Source organism: Brassica rapa, chromosome A04 (assembly GCF_000309985.2).
Source record: "Brassica rapa cultivar Chiifu-401-42 chromosome A04, CAAS_Brap_v3.01, whole genome shotgun sequence".
Classification (NCBI taxonomy): Eukaryota; Viridiplantae; Streptophyta; class Magnoliopsida; order Brassicales; family Brassicaceae; genus Brassica; species Brassica rapa.
Window position 1 is genome coordinate 20,140,454 of NC_024798.2, and position 23,896 is coordinate 20,164,349.

General features: G+C 36.4%; 6 protein-coding genes across 6 annotated transcripts; 2 read left to right on the top strand and 4 right to left on the bottom strand.

The window, feature by feature from the left end:
• The first annotated feature begins 51 nt into the window (after window positions 1-51).
• Window positions 52-3,320, top strand: LOC103865846 (phosphatidylinositol 4-kinase gamma 1). The gene is made up of 2 exons (XM_033289956.1): window positions 52-1,253; window positions 1,364-3,320. The coding sequence occupies exon 2, from the start codon at window positions 1,511-1,513 to the stop codon at window positions 2,984-2,986; it is 1,476 nt and encodes a 491-aa protein (XP_033145847.1). The 5' UTR covers window positions 52-1,253; window positions 1,364-1,510; the 3' UTR covers window positions 2,987-3,320.
• A 229-nt stretch (window positions 3,321-3,549) lies between these two features.
• On the top strand, window positions 3,550-4,279 carry LOC103865847 (cysteine proteinase inhibitor 3). Its single transcript, XM_009143699.3, has 2 exons — window positions 3,550-3,810; window positions 3,893-4,279. The coding sequence occupies exons 1-2, from the start codon at window positions 3,601-3,603 to the stop codon at window positions 4,073-4,075; spliced, it is 393 nt and encodes a 130-aa protein (XP_009141947.1). The 5' UTR covers window positions 3,550-3,600; the 3' UTR covers window positions 4,076-4,279.
• A 165-nt stretch (window positions 4,280-4,444) lies between these two features.
• LOC103865848 (cytochrome P450 98A3) lies at window positions 4,445-9,533 on the bottom strand. The gene is given in 4 exon segments (XM_009143700.3): window positions 4,445-5,212; window positions 5,506-5,903; window positions 6,435-6,536; window positions 6,539-9,533. Coding segments are annotated over 4 exon segments (1,524 nt in total). The 5' UTR covers window positions 6,918-9,533; the 3' UTR covers window positions 4,445-4,567.
• A 290-nt stretch (window positions 9,534-9,823) lies between these two features.
• LOC103865849 (WAT1-related protein At2g40900) lies at window positions 9,824-12,217 on the bottom strand. Its single transcript, XM_009143701.3, has 7 exons — window positions 11,954-12,217; window positions 11,800-11,862; window positions 11,584-11,700; window positions 11,187-11,412; window positions 10,655-10,813; window positions 10,404-10,555; window positions 9,824-10,311 (listed from the first exon to the last, which is right to left on the bottom strand). Exons 1-7 carry the CDS (start codon window positions 12,139-12,141, stop codon window positions 10,053-10,055), a joined length of 1,164 nt encoding a protein of 387 aa, XP_009141949.1. The 5' UTR covers window positions 12,142-12,217; the 3' UTR covers window positions 9,824-10,052.
• A 4,525-nt stretch (window positions 12,218-16,742) lies between these two features.
• On the bottom strand, window positions 16,743-18,242 carry LOC103865850 (putative serine/threonine-protein kinase). The gene has a single exon (XM_009143702.2). It carries the CDS (start codon window positions 17,980-17,982, stop codon window positions 16,888-16,890), a length of 1,095 nt encoding a protein of 364 aa, XP_009141950.2. The 5' UTR covers window positions 17,983-18,242; the 3' UTR covers window positions 16,743-16,887.
• A 211-nt stretch (window positions 18,243-18,453) lies between these two features.
• Window positions 18,454-23,774, bottom strand: LOC103865851 (ubiquitin carboxyl-terminal hydrolase 5). The gene is made up of 13 exons (XM_009143703.3): window positions 23,392-23,774; window positions 22,928-23,182; window positions 22,682-22,826; window positions 22,509-22,568; window positions 22,331-22,426; window positions 21,659-22,045; window positions 21,093-21,233; window positions 20,842-21,012; window positions 20,270-20,527; window positions 20,037-20,185; window positions 19,204-19,764; window positions 18,792-19,065; window positions 18,454-18,715 (listed from the first exon to the last, which is right to left on the bottom strand). The coding sequence occupies exons 1-13, from the start codon at window positions 23,532-23,534 to the stop codon at window positions 18,578-18,580; spliced, it is 2,778 nt and encodes a 925-aa protein (XP_009141951.1). The 5' UTR covers window positions 23,535-23,774; the 3' UTR covers window positions 18,454-18,577.
• Window positions 23,775-23,896: the final 122 nt, after the last annotated feature.

The window sequence follows — 23,896 nt, forward strand, 5'->3', positions numbered from 1 at the left end:
CGTTTTTAAGTATGACTCTTTCTCTTTCTTTATCTATTTTCAAATAAATAAAATATTATTTTCTGTTTTTATCTTCTTTTTTTTTTGTCAAATTTTCTGTTTTTATCTAATCTTCTCAAGTTTCATATGACATTTCAATTGTACTATATTATAAATACATTTTTTTTTCATTTTTGGGGTTCCTTTTCTCTTTTTGATGAGAGTTTAGATCTTTAATCTCATCAATGATTGTCTCTTACAATAATAAGTATAGTCTAATAGCTTCCATTTTGATAGCTGTGGAAGTATATATGTAGTGAACCCGACAAAGTGCTAACGTTATGTGCTTGTTGCTTAGTGACCAACGATAATAATTATTTAGTTTTTGGATTGAAAGAAGCAGAATTATTGGCAAATGAATTGGATTTTTATAGAACATGCATGCATGCATCCTGTATTTCCTATCCATGGAATCTAAGTTGGTAGGTTCAGAAAAAGAGACTTTTAAATTATTATTTATTGAAAAGGAACATTTTTGTTGATTAAATGGATAGTTGCAACTTACCAAACTTTCTTTTGGACCTTTATAATAATAAACACTGTCCAAAGCATATGATAAAGATTTAAAGATGATGACAGGGTCGAATAGTTGACTTAGACTGTTATATTTTTGAAGATTCAAACTATTAAAACATTCATCTTATGTAATTTCATGATTTATTAATCCGTGTAGAGAACTCTAAAAAAATCATTTAACTTGGCCTGTTGGCCATATGAATTCTTTATCTCTAGATTTCAATAATGCACATGACCAAAAAAATGAACAAACTCACCAAATATGTAATATTTTGAATATATAATCAAACATAACTTGATCTTTAACGTATAAACTCTGTATTTCTTCATAACCACGTTACTGTCCAAAACAAAACCGTTTGTTTTCCGTTTTAAACAACATTAACCTGAGAAAAAGAGCTTAGCCTTATACCTATTTCAGAAAGTTCTTTTCTATGTTTATTTTTAGCAAAACAATTTGTTATTATTTTTTCATCAGAGAAACGCGGGAAAACCTAAAACGTAAATAAAGTAAGGAGACATTTATAGCATAACATAAAGGGTTGAAGAAAGAGGAAAAAAAAAGAAGTATCGTTCCAAAAGAGGGGAGTCTCAGGAAAAAAAAAAGAGAGAAAGTTTTTTTTTTCCGGTGACGGTGTCGGCTTCTCTGACGCTCCCCCCTGCCTTTCTCTCCCTGAATGCCTTCATCTGTATTCAGGGTATACCTTCTTCTTCAAGAAACCTCATGCCTTGTTCTTCAAGCAGCCTCCTCTTCTTGATTTTTTAGGGCTTTTTTGTGATCATCTTTTTTATATATTTTTTTTTGCAGAAAACTGCGGCTATTAATGGTTGGAGGAGCGAATACTTTAAAGGGAACAATGGATTCAAGCGACGCAATTAAAGCACACACCATCGTCTAGGTTTAAAAAAAAACGAGTTCTTCTAGGTTTTAAAAAGATAGTGTCAAGTTGTTTGCATGAATTGCTTGGCTACGACCATAACCATCACTTGCAAACCAACATTGATCTCGGATATGGCCGTGGCTATTGATCCATTCAGTGACAAGTTCCCTTACTTCAACCGTTCCTCACAAAGATGCAGACTCCAATCACTCACCAATCTTGACTTCAGCTTCCTTCAATCCTTTAAACCAACGCCTCAAGATGACAACATCCACCGAAGTGTATCTTCTCCTTGCTTCTCTATAGCTGCATCTTCTAACATGGAGGAAGATAAGAAAGCCACCGCTGCTCCACAGATTGAGATTCTTGGTGGACAGAGAGTTCCCACCGTTCGTGCCCTAGTGGCTGAGGTAACAATGGCTATTGTCTCTGGAGCCCAGCCTATGCTTTTACCAAGTGGCTTGGGAGGTGCCTATCTTCTCCAGACCGGGAAGGGTCACAACATTGCTGTGGCTAAACCGGTTGATGAGGAGCCTTTAGCTTTAAACAACCCTAAAAAGTCTGGAAGTTTGAGGCTAGGGCAACCTGGTATGAAACACTCTATTCCTGTTGGTGAAACTGGTGTAAGAGAGTTAGCTGCTTACTTACTTGACTACCAAGGCTTCTCCAGTGTTCCACCAACAGCTTTGGTTAGTATCTCACATGTTCCTTTCCACGTCAGCGATGCCTTCTCCTCTGTGCCCTATAAGGTTGCTTCCTTGCAGAGATTTGTGTGTCATGATTTTGATGCTGGAGAGCTAGGTCCAGGAAGCTTCACGGTTGCTTCGGTTCATCGGATAGGTATACTTGATGTGAGAGTGTTGAACCTTGACAGACACGCAGGGAATATGCTAGTGAAGAGATGTGAACAAGACAAGGGAGTTGGAACTGCTGAGCTTGTCCCTATAGATCATGGTCTATGCCTCCCTGAGTGTCTAGATGATCCTTACTTTGAATGGCTTAACTGGCCTCAAGCTTTGGTTCCATTCACAGACACTGAGCTGGAGTATATATCTAGTCTAGATCCTTTCAAGGACGCAGAGCTTTTGAGAAGTGAACTACACTCTTTGCCTGAATCTGCCATAAGGGTCCTTATAGTATGCACCGTTTTCTTGAAACAAGCAGCTGCTTCAGGGCTTTGTCTTGCAGAGATAGGTGAGAAGATGACTCGAGACTTCGCTAGAAGTGAAGATAGTTTCAGTCTGTTGGAGACCCTTTGCACCAAAGCAAAAGCAACTGTAGTTGACAAAGGAAATGAAGTGAAATGTGAAGTGGAGGTTCATGTATCTAAACCACCTTTGGCTCCCAAAGGACCACATGCAAAAGAAAAGAAGAGAGGAAACACCATGAGGAGCATGAGCCCATCAATGAGTGTGCACCATGCTGAATCAGAAGGTGTTTCTTTCGGGGACATGACAACAGTCCAATGGGACATGTTCCTGGAGAGCTTCCAGAGACTTTTGCAAGAAGCACTGAGCAAAAGGCTAGTGCCAAGTTTAGGAAAACAATAATAAAAGAAGACAAAGAAAAAACAAAAAACTTAACCAATAAGATGAAAAATCTCAAAAAGGTTAAAACAAACTTTAAGGTGTTTATATAGAGGTAAACAAGGTGTGCATATGAACATAGGCTAACTATTTAATACCTTAGAAAGCATATGGATTATGAGACGAGCAGAGTAAACCGTCCAGTCCAATATACTTGTTATTTTTTTCTTCTTTCTCATCCCATATTGTATCATGTTATTCTGAGCATTAATTACCATTAAAATTTTCTGTATAAAATCAATTGTAATGTAAGTATGTAACTGATGTAATCATATATATGCAACTCAAGTTAAGTTTACTTGTTCACAAGATATCAACAAACTAATTATTAACTCCTTGAGAAAACAGAAGAAGTAGGAGTTATTCTGTATGAAATAATGCATCTAGAGTGCGTGCCGTTTTTCTATTTTCCAGAAATCCACATGTTGTCGTTTCTCTTTTTTTTTTCTTATATAAAGAATGAAACACTCACCCTCTCAGTTAATGACACGTGTCACTCGTTCCGTGACTTGTCACTTTTCTTCCTCAATACAACGTAAAGAGACCGGCGAGGCCACCCACAACTTGTGAATCTGAAAATGGAATCAAAAGCTTTCGTATCTGTTACGTTCTTGATCGTAACCCTCCTTCTCTGTCGAACAATTCAACCAAGAAGTTGCAGATCAATAGAGAAAACCACGGAGAAGACGATGATTTTAGGAGGCGTTCATGATCTCCGAGGAAACCAAAACAGTGGAGAGATCGAGAGTCTCGCTCGATTCGCTATTCAAGAACATAACAACAGAGAGGTTTTCAATTCCTCTCTTTTCTTGTTACAAGAATCTTTGTCTGAATTAACTTTTGTTTTGTTTTCTTGTCGGGTAAGTGTAGAACATGGTTCTTGAGTTCAAGAAGATTGTAAAGGCAAGAGAACAGGTGGTTGCTGGAACCATGTACTACTTAACTCTTGAAGCAAACGAAGGTGGCCAGGCCAAGAATTTCGAAGCCAAAGTTTGGGTGAAGCCGTGGATGAACTTCAAGCAGTTACAGGAGTTTAAAGAATCATCCTCTTGAACATTTCACTTGTTCAAAGGGTAATAATCTAAATGTTTCTGCTAAATTATATGAAATAAATAAGGCTGAGATAGCTTTGTTTCAGACCAGTGTGCGTAATACTAAACCTCATGAAGTTAATGTAATCAAGGAACCTGTTATGGCTTCTTGTAATATTTTTTTTGTTAACTATAATGAGTTTAGGCTTTAGACCCTAATCTCCTCTATGGCCCGGAATCAGTTTGCGCTATAATAAAAATATAGCGTAAATTATTTTTTTATCGGAACTAGGAGCACAATAGTACCAACGCCTGCTTGTGTATATTTGGCTTTCTGTTTGTTATTACAATGAGAAAGAAGCTGGTTACTTTTGATTATTTTTGATACAAGTGACACAACTAATCTCATCAAAAAGCTTTCAATGATAAACCACAAAAGTGAGACATGCATACAAAGAAAACAACAAGGCCATCGGCATCACTAGCAGCAGCAGGATGTGGATCAGAAAGACGGTTACATATCGAAAGGCACGCGTTTATAAAGTTCAGAAGGCAACCTAGGCGTTGCAACGGCTTGAACAGGAACACGCATGTAAGTAACGAGTCCAGGGTTTTCAGACATGTCAATCTCCTCTGGTTTAGTGCCTTGAGGCGGTGTCCAAACGAAATGGTGAAGCAAATGACCCATCATCGAAGTCACCAGATTGATACCAAGTTGTGCACCGGGACAGACTCGTCTTCCTGCTCCAAAGGGAAGCAGCCTAAAGTCATGACCTTTCATGTCAACATCTTCTTCCAAGAACCTCTCTGGTCTAAACTCTAATGGGTTTTCCCATACGGATGGGTCTCTAGCCACCGCCCAGACGTTCACATGGACGTTTGATCCTTTGGGAATGTCGTAGCCTCCTATCTTGACGTCTGCGTTGGATCGGTGAGGAAGCATCAGAGGCGTTGGAGGGTGGAGTCTGAAGGATTCTTTAACCACGCATTGCAAGTAGGGTAAGCGTGAGAAGTCTGGCTCGGTTAGGACCCGGTCACGTCCGATAACACGGTCGAATTCTTCTTGTACCTTTTGTTGTACTCTTGGATTCTTGATCATTTCCGCCATGCCCCATTCGGCTGTTATAGCGGTCGTGTCCATCCCCGCCGTGATCATATCCTGCACACACACACACACACCAATGACCTAACGTGAGCAACAAGAAAACTACATTACTCAAAGGGTCTAAATGGCTGTTCTGTTTTTGGTGTTAACTAGCTCGAAAACATCTAACCAGCTAACGGATTGTAGGACCGCGAAAATTCTAATTGAAAATTACGATCTAACTCAGCTCATTAGGTTTATAAATAAATGGTTACAACACTAATTGTTGTGCACCGTCTTAGCAAACCATTTAAGCCTAAAGATTCAAAATATATCTCAATTTAAGTTCATATAAACACTAAACGCACCCATAGGAGACCAATGATGGTATCTTCACTAAGATCATACTGATCCTTCAATGTAAGCAACGCATCAACGAAATGTTGTTTGGCTCCACTAGACTTTTGACGTGCCAAAGTGTGCTCCTCCATGATAGCTCGCGTGAGGAGGTCCCTACGAGCTCCGTGCTTAGCAAACGCCTTCTCATCCGCGGGAAACATCCACCGGAGCCAGGGGATGTGTTCAGCTATCGACAGTGAAGCACCTAACTTCAGACCGTTGGATACTATGGCCTTGAACTCAAGCCCTTGCTCGTCCATCACACCTTCCGCGTTCACAAAACGCTTCCCGAACGCTAGCCGCGTTATGTTGTTGAAGGCAACTGCTCCTAAGTACTTCCTCAGTTGTAATCCTTTCGTTTTATTTTCTGAAGACGGAATATATCAGACATAATAAGTTTATGGGGTTATAATGAGAGTTGAATTTAGTTAGAGTTGGTTGATTTAAAAAAAAAAAATATTTTTTAAGTTGTAAAATTTTTGAAGAGTTTTTTTTTGTATTTTAAAAGTTTATGAAAATATTCAAATATAATAATTTTAAGAATCTAAAGGATATATGCAATATTCTGAAGAAAAAAATTATAAGTTAAACTGTTTATAATTCTTTGAAGACCAATGAATTGTTTATGATGCTAAATAATCATTGATCCAATAAACTAGATTTTAGTAAAAATGTTTTTTTTTTTTTTAGTAAAAATGTTAATTTAGTTGAAAATGTTAGCATATCATTACAAATTCATTTCTCATACGAATGTTAGTAGTGCGAAGAGTTATTAATTTGATTATTCAATCACAAATAAATTAGCATAATTAGATTATTTATTAATATAAATCAGATTCATAAATAAATGGTAGTCTTTTGTATGAAAGATTGATCTAAAATGATATTGATGCCGTACCAGGAACGTTACAGTCTCTGAAGACGGACTCAACCATGGCAGTGACTTCATCTTCACGTATAGGTCTAAGAGACTCGAGCCGTTTAGGTGTGAAGAGTTCAGCGTGCAAACTTTTCTCACCTTCACGTAGTGTGCCCCATAATCAGCCCATATAAGATCCTGACCGTTGCGGCTGAATGCTTCCGTCGATCTGTTCCGGTGCCTGTCGGCAAGTTTCTGGTCGTGTTCTTTGAGGACTACTTTAGCTAGCTCGGCGCTAGATACGACCACGTTTAAGATAGAACCAATCCAGACCGATATGATTGGTCCATAGGTCTGAGCCCACTCATAGTAGCATCTGAACCGGACCGGTTTTATGTCGTTGAGGTTACCGACGATAGGCTTGGGACGTGGGCCTGGTGGGAACTTGAATCTCAGCCGTTGAATCAGCTTGTAAGAGACGACGGCGGCTATTGTCGCCGCCGCTATAAGGAACCACGACATGGGATTGGTCAGTGAACTATTAGTAAAAAGGAGAAAAAGTATAAATCGAATTCACTTCTAGAATTCTAGATAGATGTGGTCGAGACTTTGAGTTATATTAGGGAAGGGGTTGGTGAACCGAATTATTTTGTTTATTTTAAAATGAAAATTGGGAAATATTTAGCTTTTAGCAAACACATTATCTTTTAGACTTAAATATGGAATTAAATCGCAAAGTTCACGGCACAAACAAAAAAGTGGACGATGTCCATTATTGATGATGTTAGGGGGAAGTTGGCAGAGAAAAAAATACAGAAGTGGAAAAAAGCTACATTATTTTTTAACTTTTCATTAAGATCGGTAGTTTATACAGTTAAGGAAAATTTTCATAGAAAAAATCATTGCTTTGGATTTCACTGGTTACTTTTTTTTTGAACAAATTGAGGTGAAATCCATCCACTTGAGATTTTTTTCTTAACAACTTTTCATCATTTTTGTTCAACTTTTCATAATAATGTGTGAACAGTAGTGTTTTATATATTCACTAATATAGTATTATTGCGGCAAGGAGTATATTTTTCTGTTTTATTTCATAATTTTACACTAATATCTTTACATAATTTGTCAACGGAATTAAATAGTTTATGAGAAATGTTGGTTTTTCCAGTGTATAAAATGTAAAATGTTAAACCATTAGACAAAAAAATAAAATGTTATTATATTATATAGTTTTACTGTCAACAAATGTATTTAGTTGAATATCAAGCATTACTGCATGAATGTTCAAATACATGCACGTTAGGTAGCTGTTAGTTAAATAAGGATCGCACGTTAACAATAAAAACTAGGGAACAGAAAGACTGCAAACATATTTTCTTATAAAGATAGAATCACAATCAGCTTCCTTCTAAGTGTATCTATCTTCTTCGAAAATAGCAAAGTCTAATCGACACTAAACTAGTATTGTTGCGTCTCCTGCCAGTGCCATCACTAAAATTATATAATCATTTTTTCTATTTCAAATTTTGAAAACATTCGTTTGACGGTATTAAATGCTTATTTGTCTCTCCCTACATAAGATAAGACCGAGGTCACAAGCGTTTTGTTAGCGAGTGGGGAAGGGTAGGAAGCTTTAGTTTTGAGGTTGGTGTCAGGGCCACGTCACCTTTATTGGCAATCACATGAAGTAGAGAGGGTTGGTACGATTCAACCAGAGATAGCTGCGTGCGATAGATAATGGTTTATACTCGCTCATTACAAATCAAACTCTGTTTTTATTTCACCAATTGAATTTTCAACAAAAACTAGTATGTTCACCTCAAATGTATGTACGAGATCATGATCTAATCAATAATTAATCAATTCTTAAGAAATAACTATGTTGCTTTTGTTTCAAAACCAAAAAAAGTGCGGGAGATTCGGTGTTGTGTGTTGTGGGCTTGTGGGACAGATAAGTAGGTGGGTGTGTTTGGTGAGACGTAAAATTTGTTTACTTTTGCGTACTTTTTCTGTAGAAGACTTGTTAAAAAATTTGTTATTATATTCATATAGGTGAAATGTTATTTTATATTCATTATAGGTGGGCTTAATCATTCAATATGTGGCTCCATAAGAAGCAAGTGTTATTTAATTTTGTAACACATATAGACCCTACTTTCTCATGGGTTAAATTTGAATGCCTGGCATAACTTCTCCCAATTTAATGATGTTCAGCGAACATATATATTGTTGTTGAACATGTTTTTTTACATTCACTTTTTGTCTTCCAGTTTAATGATTTTTAAACATACATTTATTTGTTGAAGATATTAGACTATTTTCATTGTATTTTGATATTCTTTTATTTAATATAGATAAATTCTGAATTTACTCCAAAGTATTTAAAAATAATAATATTTAAATATTTAAACAAAATAGAGAAATTTAATTCTTCTCTTAAATATACAAATATTACTTTTAATTATAAATAGATATGAAATATAGTAAATATATATTATTATAGAAAACAATATAGAAATGAGTTAAAAATGTTCATTCGTTAAAGAAAGGTTGGAGATGCTTTTACATGTAGTTTTAGTTTATTTTACCAACAATATATATTATATAGATCTGATACTGGACACGAAATATATGTAACTTTGTCATATAACCTTTAATCCTTTATATATATTGATTTGACTGGTTCAGTTCATATATTTCCGACTGGATTTCTATTCGGGGTTTATAATGGGTTTTATTCCGAACACTATCAAGCCTTTGGGCTTGTGTAAGCTTTGCCTAATGTTTTAATTTGTATCTACTTGGAAACTTGACCAACAGTTTCATTTGTCATCATTAGCCAATTAAAACACACAAATGGAGTAAATTAAATGCATAATAATATAGAGTACAAATTTCTCAAAATGAGCCAATTTCCATTATCCTCTTCTAACTCATTATCTTCCATGCTTTTTATGGCTTAATGTAAATTTCTAAGGATAAAATAAAAGTCTAAATTGTGTACTTTTGCTGCTAATATTGAAAAAACTACTATTAGTACATAAAATCCAATTGTGATTGTATTTTGTATAAAAAATATTTTTTTAAAAAATCATATATGATCATATCAAAAATTTAAAATATTATGTTTTCTAATAAATTTGTGAATTTTAATCATTTTAGAGAGGTTGAAAGCCATTACCCTGAAGAGAAAGATATTTAACAATAAAATAAATAGAAAAGAAAGAATAATAGCCAAGTTTTTGGATGTTCATCTGATTAATTTGATTTCTGTTATGATTATGGATCTTAATTCTCCTAAAAGATATAATAATAATAATTAACAAATTGATTAGTTTATAAGTGAAAGCTTGTATACCAACACATAGTATGAAACAAAGGAAATACAATTTTCATTATCTGTCTTCACTAAATCCACAAATAATGTATGTAGAAGTTGGATACTATAATACCAAATGCAGTGATTTACATAAGCTCATAGCTAGTTAAAGATCAAAATGGACGGTACATGGAATCCTTGGTTTAGAAACCATAATAAAACTTTTGAAGCGGAGGAAGGAATTAAAACAAGTATCAAAAAGATGCCACTCTTCTCCCAACTTTGCCTCAAACAAAAAAGGGTCATCTACATAGCACCGTGAAACGTTATCCACATTTTCACAACCAAAAACCACAACCAATAACCAGAACCACTGCCGATGATTCCTTCTCTTCCGCCTTGATTTTCCCGGTTTCAATATCCTCATGAGCTTCGTCGATTTTCGGCATTATGGAGAGACCATTATTGCCACTACAACACTTAACGGCTTCTAAAGTTGTGTTATCTTCACGGCATATTGCTTCACCGTCATCGTCTACGTGCTTTGCCCATAACACGGTGTAGACTCCCACCGTCAAAACAACCACTCCAATACCCCTAAAAGATAAATTTTCGTTAAATTAATTAAAACGAAATAGCCAAAACTAAACCATGTATATATCATAATGAACAAGTTGCTGTTAACGCACCCTCCAAGATAGGTTCCTTGGCCGAGAACAAAGAAGCTCATTATGGAGACAATGACAACGACAAGAGGGTTAAAAGCAGTGACGAAGACAGGCCCCTTTCGCTGCATCATAAGTCCTTGAATGTAGTAAGCTATGCTCGACGACATTATTCCCTGTGAACAATCAAAATATATAAGTATCAACTTCATCCATAATTTGTGAATGGATCTTTAATTTGTGTTACAGAAAAGTGCTTTAAATTTAAAACGGACCGCGTATGCAGAAGCGAGAAGATTCATGTCAAAACCGATGTTCAAAGCCGAACTATTATGCTCCATTACGAAGGTTAGGGCTAAGGACTGCAACGTTCCCATGAAACAGACCATGGTTGATAACGAGAGATGGGCTGAGTATTTCTTCAAAGTCGATGCCTAACAAAAAAAGACGTATAACCTGCTTAGTTGGTTAAATTCATATATATTTCATTTTTATATATTCTATAACAAAATGTCTAAATTAAAATCTAAGAGAATTTCTATTTTGAATATTCTAATCCAATCATGTTTTTTGTCTTCATTATAAATCTTGTCTGTATTGTAATAAATAGAAAAAAATAAGATTTAAATGGAACTTTAATTATACTTTAATATAATCTATCTAAACTAAACAATTTGGTTTATCATTGACCAATCTAAGCGTTTATTGATTTATCTATCCGCACAATCTTAGATTCCAAATCAAGTCCCACGAATGACGAAACCATATAACACGAACTACTTTTTTGGATTTGGTCAATAATGATACCTGAAGAATGAAGAACGACGCCCATGAGAGGGAGGCGATGAGGAGGAAGATGGTGGCTTTAAGATAATCACCGGCCAGCGGCGAAGAGGCGGTGGTGAGTTGAGATCGGAAGGAGCTGATGAACGGGCCTTTATGTAATATCATCAGTATTGATCCAACCACTGTCACTAATGTCCCCACCACTTTGACTTGGCATCTTACTTTTCTCATGTCCACTTTCTCCATCCTTTTTTCATATTCAAATATTGACATAAACACATCAATATTTCATAATTTATACATCTACTTATGAATGTGTAACCAAAAAACATCTACTAATTATGAATATTGATGCATATCCACGTATGCCAACAATATAAACAAAATATTGCTTTTACGTATCTATTTATGGATTTACCTGAAAAGAGTGGCGAGGATAAAGGTAATAGCGGGCACGATGTTGCTGACGGCCGTGGAAAACGTTGGAGATGTGAGTTTCAGACCGATGTAGTATAGGTTCTGATCAATCACAGGCCTGTTTTAGTAACACCATACTTGTTAGCCTTATAATTATAACAATTTTCATACATTCAACGAGAGAAAAAAGTTTTGGAGATGGTTTAAGAAGACTAACCCAAGAAGAGCAAGAACAAATATGTGCATGAATATTGAAAACGTCATCTTTGACCTCACTTTCCTACAAAATCCCCCAAAACGCATAAATATTACAAAACGCATCAAAAGAAACATTAACTGTTTGTCTCTGATGAGTACTAATATATTTGTACCTTTCGGAGAGAAATGCGAAAGGTGCGATCGCGGCTGTGGCAAAAGCGTTGCGGTATGCAACAAGAACGTAATGGCTCATACCACGGTCAAGGACGGTTTTAGTGACCAGGTTCATACCGGCGTATCCAAACTGAAGACAAATCATTGCAAAGTATGGTTTAGCTGATTCTGATATCCTTAATCCCATCTCAACTCGTTAGGACAAATGAGAGTTAGGAACAGAGAGGAGAGAAACACTTGGAGAATGTGCTTTACTCTGAGAGCCAAGTGGTGAGAGGTTCTTTGTATTTATATTCGGATTTGTTCAGTGTTCTCTGCTTTCTTCTTTTCATTTTTTATTTTCAATTAACGTTATTAAAATTTATTTTATTTTATAATGACGTCGTAACAATTGTGTGTCATGAATTCATTATCTCGAAAGTAAGTGGATAAAAACACTCTATATGTAAATATTCGGTTTATATGACTTTATAAAACCAGTCATATTAATTAGGTAAAAAACTTGTGGCTACAAAAACTCGAGATTAAGAGTGTGACTGATGTGGAACAAACGAGTTGATTAGTTTAATACACTAGTAGGTAAAATTATATTATGTTTCTAAATATTTTTCGTATTAGGCTGTAGTTGCAGATAGAGCGGCATAACGGATATACTCGAGATGATGATTCTTTATATAGTTAGTAACATGTGCAAATGAAAAAAAAAAAACTTGTGCACTGTACTACTATCGATTTTGAGCAACCCCAATGATAGTTTTTAATACTTTTATTAGTGTATGTATATAAAAATATATTAAAAATTCGAAAACCCAACCAGTAATATCTCATTTGACATATTATTGGTTGGGTTTTCAAAATTTTTAATATACTTTTAGTTAATAATTATTATTATACATATACAATAATATGTAACCTGAAAATTTCATGGTAAAAACTACTATTGGAGTTGCTCACACTTAATCACGCATGAATGTCAGTGACACGTACTATTAACATTTAGTTGGCCTAAAAAAATTATGCACAGTACTGCTATTAACTCACCGGAAACAGGGTCATCTTTTAGCACGTGCAAGTGGAGAGGTCGAAAAGGGTCCAAAATTTTAGAGGATCCATAATTTTTTTGTTTTACTAATAGTTATAAATTTAAAAATCAGATAACTATATTTCAGTTTAATTTTTTATTTACTAACCAATAAATATATATTACAAATTTGATTTTGTTTACATAACTAACAAAATGCAATAATTTAGGAAGTAATTAACATTTATATCAATTATATATTTTGGAAAGTACAAAATAGATGTCGGTGTTTGTTTTAATATTCAATGTAAATTTAGAAAGTTAAAATTCTAAATTGATTATGTTTAGGAAACTATGATTAATTAGTGATTATAAATAAGGAGAGCAATATTTGTTTTTCAATAATTTAAAAAAATAATAATAAACACAAACAAAAAAAACTAGTCTAAGCTTCTGTCGAGAAGAAAAATGAAGAGTCTCCAACTACTTGTTTAATCAAATCAAGAGTCTATGGCTTTTTGTCTAACGACTATCCAGGTTCTTTGCTTTATTAGTTTTTATATAGATTATAACTCCTAATTATCGATACAAAAAGAAATCAAAAGAAAAATAATTTGAAAAATTCATAGTCTCATAGAGGTGTTTTTTGTAAGTTTTTAATCATAAAACCAAAAGATTTTTCTTCTACTTATATATTAGATTGTGTGTATTTATTATATCTTATAATAATATTTTGTTAAGAAAAAACATAAATTATTTAAGTTATTATAGAGGGCCTTGTTTTTTTTTCTGAACATGGTCTTTATTGAGTTTAAGACGGCCCTGACTGGAAACAATCCTACGGCTGTGGTTGAAAGTTGTGGTAGGCTAAAAGTATATAGAACTTTCTTACTGGAACAATACTGCTAAAACAAATTAGGGTTATCTGGTTTAAATCTATACACAATAAGAATATATAGTATATTTTTGTTGGTTAATGTATAAAAGGAATTTGACAAATCGACCAACCAAGCCACTACAAAACGATACGCACTGTAATATGGCGTTATATACGTATATGGAGTGTGGCGTATGGGGACACATCTCCTACACTCTTAATCACAAATGATCGATCTTAAGAGGTTTAATCAATTAAGGAACACAAGGTGACAAAGTGAACTGCACGTGGCTGCAACAATCGATTGGATTCAATCCTATATACGGTTGGGACCCATATCTAGAAACTACCATTTCTATCTGAAATTGCATTCTTAATCCCATAATCAATTTGGACAACGTTTTCTATAACTTGATATAAAATCAACTAAAATTGAATATATTTGGTGGGTTCCTTTTCTTATGATAGAAGAATTTGAGTATTTATGTATGTGAATGCGTATGATTATATGCGAGTGCAAATGCGTATATATGTCAGTGCGTTTGTATACATATATATTATATGCACCTGTTGATATCAATCAGCATAGAATTGCTTATCCCGTTATCCGAAATGAAAGCCTCTTAAAAAAAAAAGAATTGCTTATCCGAAATGTGAACCACATAATACTAAATTAATGCGTACAGAAAAGCTAACCACATCTCAATAATTCATTGGATTCTTTTTTATATAGTATTATATCACTAAATATTGCATCTTTTATCAGTTTATGTCTCGAACCCTTCACATATTTTTTTATAATATAGTTGAGCTGAGCACCCATTATCTTTTATAGAATATGCATTAATGTCAGTTTAAGGGACAATTGTGGCTACTTTTCTTGAGGAACGTTTACGTGGAACTCGTATCCTTTATTTAATTTGGTTAATTATATAGATTCAATTGTATCATACTAGGTCCCATTAATTTATAGGTATCTATGCTAAGAAGAACTCATTGGAAGTATTTTTATTATGATTTTTTTTATTTCAAATTAATTCACAAAAAGTTTAATGATTCGATCCTAAAGTAATTACGTGTCTCACGCTTACTTGTCTATATATTAGTTTAGAATTAATGGGTTTTGACTAAGTGACTCGGTGTTATATCGGTATATCTTATACTGAATACATACCAACTTTAACAAATAATTAAGAGAACACGTAATGACATTTTGCACACAAAAAAAGAAGAAATTTTGCAAAAATAAAAAGAAACAAGTGTATAATGAACTCACCATGGCACTTAGTAGGATATGCATTTTGATATATTTATATAGCAAGCTCCATATCTCTAGTTTTATTATTTACGTTGATGAAATTAATTATAACCCAAAAAAAAATTAAGTATAATCCTATATGTAAAAGATGAAACTCTAATTTGATTTATCATCTTAATAGAATAAGGTAATGATTTCCTTTTTGTGAAAATTAGATAATGATTTTTGCGAAGTAATTCCGCCAGTTTTATTATGTTCAGTTACATAATGATCCCTTAGACATTATTGTGGCTACAGAGATGAGCATCCCTTGCTTGCGCATCAAAGTTTCAAGTTATAAGGAAACAAATTGAAAATGTAACTACAGATGAAAAGATGCACTTTGTGTCATGCATGTGAATGTGGATGTGTAGATTCCACGTAAATCGAGTCAGAAACACGTGTCGAGGCATCATGATTTAGTTACCTAATCGAATATTTTACGTCTCTGCGATTGGGGAATTATTACATGCTTACATAGAATCCATCTGACAAAGTCTGGCAGATATATCAAACTTCTTTTGCGTACAAAAATCATTCGTACAATCTAATTAAATAACTTTCAGCTTTCAATATGATTCACATATTTCTACCAAATTCGAGCTGAACCATGAATACTCTCCGGCGTCTATATCTCCACATCATTCTCTATCTTTTTATTTGTTCCGGTAATTTTATATTTTTCATTTTTACTATAAAAGAAAACTGTAAGTAGTAGTACCTTATCATAGATAACATATCTCTATTGGTGGACGCAATACTAAAATTTTCTTTTAAGAATGCAAAATTTGAAGTTCGCTCAGTGCGCATTATATATTAGATCCATAGAAGAATGGTGAGTAATATCAAAAAAGGTTTACGATTATAACTACCCAAAAACGCATGATTTGATTAGAACACTCGGGAAGAAGAATCAAAGAAAGTGGATGCGGGTCAAAAGTGCAGGTGCGTTTTTGGGTAGTAAAGAGAAATGGGAAAAGAGGGCAACAGATCCAAATGGTCATCTAATCAGTAATCACCCTCTAGCAACTTCATTTCCACACAAACTTTTGGGCCTACACCTTTCTTTGTCTTTTTTTTTTCTTCCTTTCTTTTGGTTGTAAATGGCATTTTAGCAATTTTGTAGTTTCATATCTTTATACAAACATTTGGAGAGGAGGAAAAGGTCAAACAATATTTACATAATCACAAGGTAATTGATTGTTGGATTATATGCACTCTAAAGCACTATCCTATCATTGGGTTTTGGTTCATTCAACATATCTTTGGATTATCAGAAAACTTCAATCCGTAATCTTTCTAAACCCACGTCATTTAATATTAGTTTCATCTCAGTTGTTACTCAATCAAGTGACCGCCCCTAAAAATAAATAAATATCAAGTGACCATACATGATACTTTTTTTCTTCAAATACCAAACAAAGGTAAGCCTAAAGTACTATTGTCATTCCATTATCCAAGCTGAAATACTCTAACCACAACATGTATTTGCATACTCTTGTTTGCTTAGATGAAGACATGGCAAACTAATCTTTCTTTTTCACCTTCCAACAATATCTAATATTTCCATTTTCAACTTGCAACAAGATCAAATTCCTACAATGACATTAAAATGTCACAATATTTTTCTTATTTTTCTTTATTTTTGCAAATTATTACATTGCTCAAACTTCACTTTTTATAAACAACACAACAAATGCCATCATACTAAAATCTACCTATCAACTAATAAACCATATCACTCACTCACCAAAACCTCTTCTAATAACTTGACAACTTGACTCATCGTAGGCCGTTCTTTACTCGACTCCTTTATACAAAGACTCGCAATCCCAAAATACTCATCCACACCCTTCTCACCAACAAAACTCGACTCAACCATTTCATTATACCTATTCTTCCCTTCCAACATCACAGCCCACTGAGCCAACCCAACCTCCTTCCCATCCACAACCACAGTCCAGTTAGGCCTCTTCTGCGTCGCCATCTCCAGCATCAAAACCCCAAAACTATACACATCAGTCTTCACCGTCGCCGCAGTGTTCCCTTCCCAATACTCCGGGGGCATGTACCCCATGGTCCCAGCCACTTGCGTGGAGACATGAGACCTAGACGCGTCGATGCTACGCGCCAGCCCAAAGTCAGCTATTTGGGCCGCGAAGTCCGAGTCCAGCAACACGTTGCTGGACTTAATGTCTCGATGGATGATCGGTTTAGGAAGACCGTGAAGGTACGCTAACCCTTTAGCCACATCGTAGGCTATGCTCAAACGTGTGGCCCACGGTAGGGCGTAAGAAGCGTTGACCGTCTTCTCGTGAAGCCAATCGTCAAGGCTCCCTTTCTCCAAGAACTCGTAGATCAAGACGCGGTCCGGTCCCGAGATGCAGTAGCCTAGGATCCGTACTACGTTCGGGTGACGTAAGCTGCCTAGCGTCTCCATCTCGGCCGTGAACTCGCGGAGTCCTTGCAAGGCGTCGCGGTCGAGTTTTTTGACTGCTACCACGAGGCCGTCTGAGAGCTTTGCGCGGTAGACTAGGCCGAAGCTACCGTCGCCGACGATTAGATCTGAGGAGAAGTTGTTGGTGGCTAGGGAGAGTTCCGACATGGATCTCTCGCGGATGGATGGGTCGAAGCTCGTGCTTTCGCTGCTCACGGCGGGGTTGAGAGCTGTTGATGAGTTTGGAGTGCTTCTTTGGTGGTGGGATTGGTCGCGGCGAGGGTGGTTTTGGATGGCGTGGCGACGACGGCAGAGGAAGATGGTGAAGATGAGGAGGAGTATGATGAAGATGGAGCTTGCGGATGCGGCGAGGATCGCTGGGAGTTTGTAATCCATAGGCGGTGGTTTGAGGGGGAGGAGATGGTGTTTGAGATGAAGTATGAAACGGAGAGAGATGATTGAGGAAAGAGAGAGATAGATAGAGAGAGAAAGAGATGATCCGCCATTGATAGCGAGGGGTGAAGGAAAGATAATTCAACAGCGAGATAAGTTTGGGACGACTTGTTTTTTTTTTTCTCTGGTCAATGCACGACTCATTGATTGAAGATAAATTTTTTTTAAAAAAAATTACATTTTATATTAGTTAGTCAATGTTCTAACAGTAACAAGAGACCATAGCTTTGAACAAAAGTGCCAGAGCATAAAACAGTTCTCTTACACAAACATCAACACTGACACCAAAGAGACGAGACACGATAGACACTAGTACACTACACAGAAGGAAAGCGTCTCTCACTACCAAAGAGTTGTTAGGTTATTTTCTGTTTGGTAATTATGTTTTTTTTTTCCTTTGATGTCCGGTTATAATAATATCAAACTAGTTTTAAATATTTAACATGTTAAAAGTACAAATGTCTAGAGAAAAAAAATTGTCTTCCATTGGATTATACCAACTAACAAGATACTTAAATTATGTTTCCCAATCTGTGAATTATTTGGTGTTTCCACTTGCATCATCAGACTTCCTACGGTAGAAGAGAACATAAGCAGCACCTGACTTGACATCATCCTCATTTATATGTGATATATGACTGTCATCGAAATTATACCACCTATTCTCCTCCAAAAGCTGCTCACAAAATGGTAAACTCAGAAACAGTGCAACACAATCAAACCAATAACCATTTGGAGAACTAAAAGCTGACCTTGATATATGCGGTGTAGTGTCCGCTGCCCATACCACCGTAATGGTTTGTCAAAGCATAGAGCTCATAGAGTTGTGGCTGAGAGAGGTTTTTGTTGGCTACATACTTTGTCAAATCCAAGTCGTGGATTGGGAAGTTTACGAATGTTTCCAGCTTGTGCTTCATTGATCTGCTGTATGAGAATCTCTTTAGATGAATGACAAGAACTTCGGGTAGCCTCCACAAATCCAGCTTTTTGCTTGCCTGCCTTCTTTCATTGCATTGTGGACAGAACCTTCATACACACACACACAACAAAAAACATGACGTATATACCATTGTGGACAGAGGAACACTGTATTAAAATAAACTAGTAATTTCTGAAATCATGCATTCTCTAGCACAGGAGACATAAGGAGAGAACATTACATACCACATTTCGTCAGGCACTAAAGGCTCTTCACGTAGAAACGCTTCCAAACATGCGTATAACGAAAGAGGTTCTGAACGAGCCTTCTTGGTAGCAGGTCCGTATTTGAGTACTTCAGGCAAACCCTCCAGGCAAGTTATATCATACATACCAGCAAGTTCTGCTGTCCAATCCAAATATATGGTTACAGCTGCAGATGGTGGTAATTTAATAGCTTCCGCTTCATTGTCGGGCAGTTTAACTGTCTTGTTATTTTCATCGAGTTGAAGGGATAACTTGGATGCAATTACTTCGGAAGTACTGCTTTTCTTGGATTTCCTCGATCCACCGCTTTTATCGTCTTCCTCAGAATTATTAAGCCGCGCTGATCTTCTCTCGGGAATGCTAGAATCAGACTTTCCTTTCTCGCTTACAATAGATTCTTCCCTCCGAAAAGGTAAAAGCAGATTTTCGACAATGCACTGGATTTTTCCTTTGGTGAGCGCATTTTCACGTGAAGCTAATGAGAGAAGAGGTGTTCCATAGGGTTTCAGTTGAACTGGATTTTCACGTTCCCCAGCTTTCCTGAAACATGGTAGTTCGGTTGATAACTGTTCAGTGTAGTAACACTGTTGAGCCACAATAAGATGACAAAGAAAGTATATCGATGATAAAACATATCACTGCTCAGTCAAAACTCATGGTTTCATAAGAAAAGCCAGAGATTAAAGAAGTCAGGCTACAAAATATCAAGTTTTGAATTTGCTCGAAAGAAAATCCAAAGAAAATGAGTGCCAAAACAGAACCTTTTCATCTCAAACTAGTCCTTAGAATTGGTTAACACAAAGTAGACTTACTGATCTCTGCGGCGGAGTACTAGTTTGAGCAATACTGTATTCTCTGAAGACTTTGAAAGTTTGTATGCAGCAAGATGATCATCGTCTTTGATACTGGACAATGGAATTAGAGGATCTTCAAACAATCTATGAACCAAATTATTTCGAATCTGCAACAAACATATTAAACTTAGTATAAGGAAAAGCCAAAAAGACTGAAAAGCTTACTTAAAAGAGCACTTGAAGCTACGAACCTCTGCAAGCTTCAGCTCTTCACTTTGCTTCAAGGAACAAGCATTTGTTAATGCCTGCATCAAGTCTCTGCAGCGTCCTTGCTTTGAAATATTGACGGTGATTGTTGAGGGCAAGGCAGTTTTATCACAAGAAAAAACTGTGACTGTTATTGCTCTTGTTGTGTTGAACTGAAGCGGCAAAGATAGGTACATGAAGGGATCAAATGTTACGGAAACCTTGTTGCAGATTGGACATACCAATGTTGACTTATATTGCCCCTGTGAAATAAGACACAAAGTAGGATAATGAGATGCCCACATTACTAAAAAAGAAACCAAAGAACAGAGCTGAATATCAGATAAAACAGAGTTAATGCCATAAAGAAAAGCTGATATATGATGTGCAATTAGCATTTCCTGCAATGCCATAGTCTCCAGGCTAAACTCAATAAGAACAACTGATGTACACATTTCAAATATCACATCTCTATGAAAAGCTGTACATTTTTTTTAAAACAAACCAACTATATTTCGGTACATTTTACTTCCTACAGAGCCAACGTATTGGAATCTCTAAAAGATGCACGTCTTACCTGACAAACATCAACGATTATTGAGTCATTACGAGCAATATGATTAGCCCAAAACTCATCAGCAACTTCTTCATCAGGGCGACCATCTGCGTCTCGAGAATTTATATATGGTTTGTGTTTAACACGATTTAGGTCTTCGTGAAGGCCATCCAAAAGAAACGCTAAAAGCTCCTGCAATGCAAGAACCCCTTAATTCCTTGAGTTACAATGCTAATACAGGTTAAACAAGGCTTCTCGTTAGTCTGGCAAACCTGAGAATCATGTTGATTGTATCCACTGAACTGAGGAGCAAAGCGAGCAAGTTTTGCTTTGAATGGACGGGGAGCAATTGGTGTGCGCCCAGGAGCCCATAACTTCCTAAGCAAGTCCCCAAATGCAAGAGCTAATTCTCCCTGTGCATAGTTTATAAGCTTTTAAGTAATGATCTGGAATTAAAATTTGCAATTTCAGCAAGAAACAATGCTGGTGATCTACACGAGAAATTGTCACTGATTAACTTCCTAGGAAACATTACCCAATCAATTTCTGATGAGATATTATAGTGACATAAACTACAACTTCTGACATTAGATATCGTATAAATTTCCACTTCCACGTGTATTACGCATGTATGCCGGATTAAGCCTGTCACGATTTCTTAAGTTAACTTTTTCTAGTAGAATAAAGCACACCCCCTAAGTGCAGAAATGCAAAACATTATCTACACGCAACAGAGAAACCGGTACACTCGTGAAGGAATTTTAACTAAGCATACCTATGCACACACTTATGTATGCACCATACTTATGAGTAACAAGGAACGTCAAGAGGAACTTACAACCATGCCAAGAGGGTTTTGCCAATTTATCTCTTGATGATAATCATCTTGGAAGTAACTAGCAAACTCAGGTGTGTGAACCAGGCACTGTATTGCACTATTCATGAAACACGTATTCCCGAGATTCAGCAACCCTGTCAAGCCAGCAGTGGATCCCCTTGTGGTGACACCAGTGGTGTATGTGCTATCAAAAGATTGTGAACCTTCTACACCACCACTTCTGAATGCATTCCTGTTTGAAGAGAAACCTCCTGCAACTGTCAAGCTCGATTTAGAAGGATCAATGAGAATAGAAGTAGAGTCTTCGTCCACCAATCCGTTCTCATGAAGAGGTTGAATGTGAGCATTTGATGCTGCACCATTCATGTCAAGCACCTCCACCAAAATCTGATTTTAAACGACAAGCATCAGTGAGAATATAAAAAAGGAGACCAGAGAGAATACAGGACCATAAACTTAGACTAACTAAACAATGGGACCAAAGCATAACGTTATACTTTAACTGTTTCCCTCCTTGTCAAAGTTTGCAAATGCCAAACACTACTCATAAACCGTGTATACAATAAACTTAGCATACCCAAAAACGAAAACTCTGACAAAAGTTTCGACTTGCATATTTTTAGCTCCTAGCTAACACATTTAAAGCGGAAAAAGAAGAAGGAATGAACTCACATCCTGATCCATTTGGAGGTTAGCATCGTCCAGCGTCTTATCTAAGTCATTCATCAAAGAATACTTTTGGTGGCCGTAATAATCCCAAATGCGTACCTACATGATAGAAAATGCTCATGTAAGAAAAAGAAAGGAATACAAAATGGGATTTTTAATAACATAGGATATCAGATCTTACATGGTCTGAGTTAAGGTCAAAAATTTCACAGGCCCTTCGATGGAGCTCTCTTATAGTTTCCTGCCCAACATAGTTTAAGAGTACAATGAAGTAACAGAATATAATGAGTACAAATTTTAAAGTAATGGACTATGCAAAGCAACAGAACAAATAAAAATGGGAAGAGGAGTAACCTTTTTGCTGATTCTTATGGCACTCTGGTCATTTTTTGGCATCAAAAGTAGCTGAAGACGTAGAGGGTATACCTCCACCGCCAACTCTGTTTGCGAGAGACCCGAGCTAATGACTCTCCGCGCCAGAGTTGGACCACCACCGTACCTTACAAAACAGAAGCAAAAAACATGAGAGCGAATTAAGAACCTAGAGAAAAGGTCTAGCAAACAAAAGATAACGAGCTGTATAATTTCAAATCTACTCACCATGAATGCAGTTGGTTCCACACTTCTTGAGGGAGCAAAACATAGTCGCGGCCTTCCTGAAGCGTATCAATAATCTCGCCAGCACTACTCGGATCCTCCAACGCGGAATCATAGATCAAATCGGAGTTGTCAATCATCGAAGGCTTCTTCAGAGTAGTTGAGCCAGCAGAGTCACAATGCTCCGAGAGCGAAGAACCATCGTTAGTGTTACATGGTTGGTCTTGATTAACATACTCAATCCACTCGTGCCACCATCTGATCACAAAACGTTCTCAGAAACGGCACTCATAAAGTTTATCTAAAACCTAATTGATTTATCTAATCATAGAAGCTAAAACTGATCTCAGGAATAACGATAACCCAATCCCTAACCCTAATAACATTCCAAGCAAAATCAAAACGACGAAGAAGTAAAAATACAGCTCTCCGGAGAGTTCGATTCAGTACTAATCAAGCCTATATACCTCTGAGCGATGAGGTAAAACGTGTCGCCTTCTTTGCTGTTAGACTCAGCGGCGATAGCAATCTCTTTGATGAAAACTCGCTCCTCCTCGGGAGACAGATCCGTGCTGCTGCTGCCGCTGCTTCCCATCGATACCTCCGCCATGTATGTCTAGACCTTCGCCGCCAAATCAGGAGGGAGCAAAAGTTGATTTCGCGAATCTCAGCTAGCTGTCTAGAACGCCGGTGTTGAGCACGATAGGGCGAATAAAGATACCGTGCTTCGCCGTAAGCTTCCGGCGAGAGAGTAAGGCGGTTGAAATGATGTAAAACCCTAACGGCTTTTGGTGAGAGGTGAAAGTTGAGTGAGAACCTCTCTCTCTCTAACAGAGATACTCGCTGGCTTGACTCCTTGATTACTTACTTTTTCGAAATCACAAAAATCCACCAATATTATATTTTGTCATCTAGTTGATTATATTAAATTGAACATTCCCAGAAATTGAAAATCCACCAACACTTTTTAAA

Excerpts from the sequence above, each read along its gene's own strand:
- LOC103865846 (XM_033289956.1), top strand. The coding sequence starts at position 1,511 with ATGAATTGCTTGGCTACGACCATAACCATCACTTGCAAACCAACATTG.
- LOC103865847 (XM_009143699.3), top strand. The coding sequence starts at position 3,601 with ATGGAATCAAAAGCTTTCGTATCTGTTACGTTCTTGATCGTAACCCTC. Across the intron at positions 3,811-3,892 it reads AAGAACATAACAACAGAGAG|AACATGGTTCTTGAGTTCAA; the intron begins GTTTTCAATTCC and ends GGGTAAGTGTAG.
- LOC103865849 (XM_009143701.3), bottom strand. The coding sequence starts at position 12,141 with ATGGGATTAAGGATATCAGAATCAGCTAAACCATACTTTGCAATGATT. Across the intron at positions 11,863-11,953 it reads TTCGCATTTCTCTCCGAAAG|GAAAGTGAGGTCAAAGATGA; the intron begins GTACAAATATAT and ends GGGATTTTGTAG. Across the intron at positions 10,556-10,654 it reads TTCTCGCTTCTGCATACGCG|GGAATAATGTCGTCGAGCAT; the intron begins GTCCGTTTTAAA and ends GATTGTTCACAG.
- LOC103865850 (XM_009143702.2), bottom strand. The coding sequence starts at position 17,982 with ATGGATTACAAACTCCCAGCGATCCTCGCCGCATCCGCAAGCTCCATC.
- LOC103865851 (XM_009143703.3), bottom strand. The coding sequence starts at position 23,534 with ATGGCGGAGGTATCGATGGGAAGCAGCGGCAGCAGCAGCACGGATCTG. Across the intron at positions 21,234-21,658 it reads AAAACCCTCTTGGCATGGTT|GGAGAATTAGCTCTTGCATT; the intron begins GTAAGTTCCTCT and ends AACTATGCACAG. Across the intron at positions 20,528-20,841 it reads TAATCGTTGATGTTTGTCAG|GGGCAATATAAGTCAACATT; the intron begins GTAAGACGTGCA and ends CTTATTTCACAG.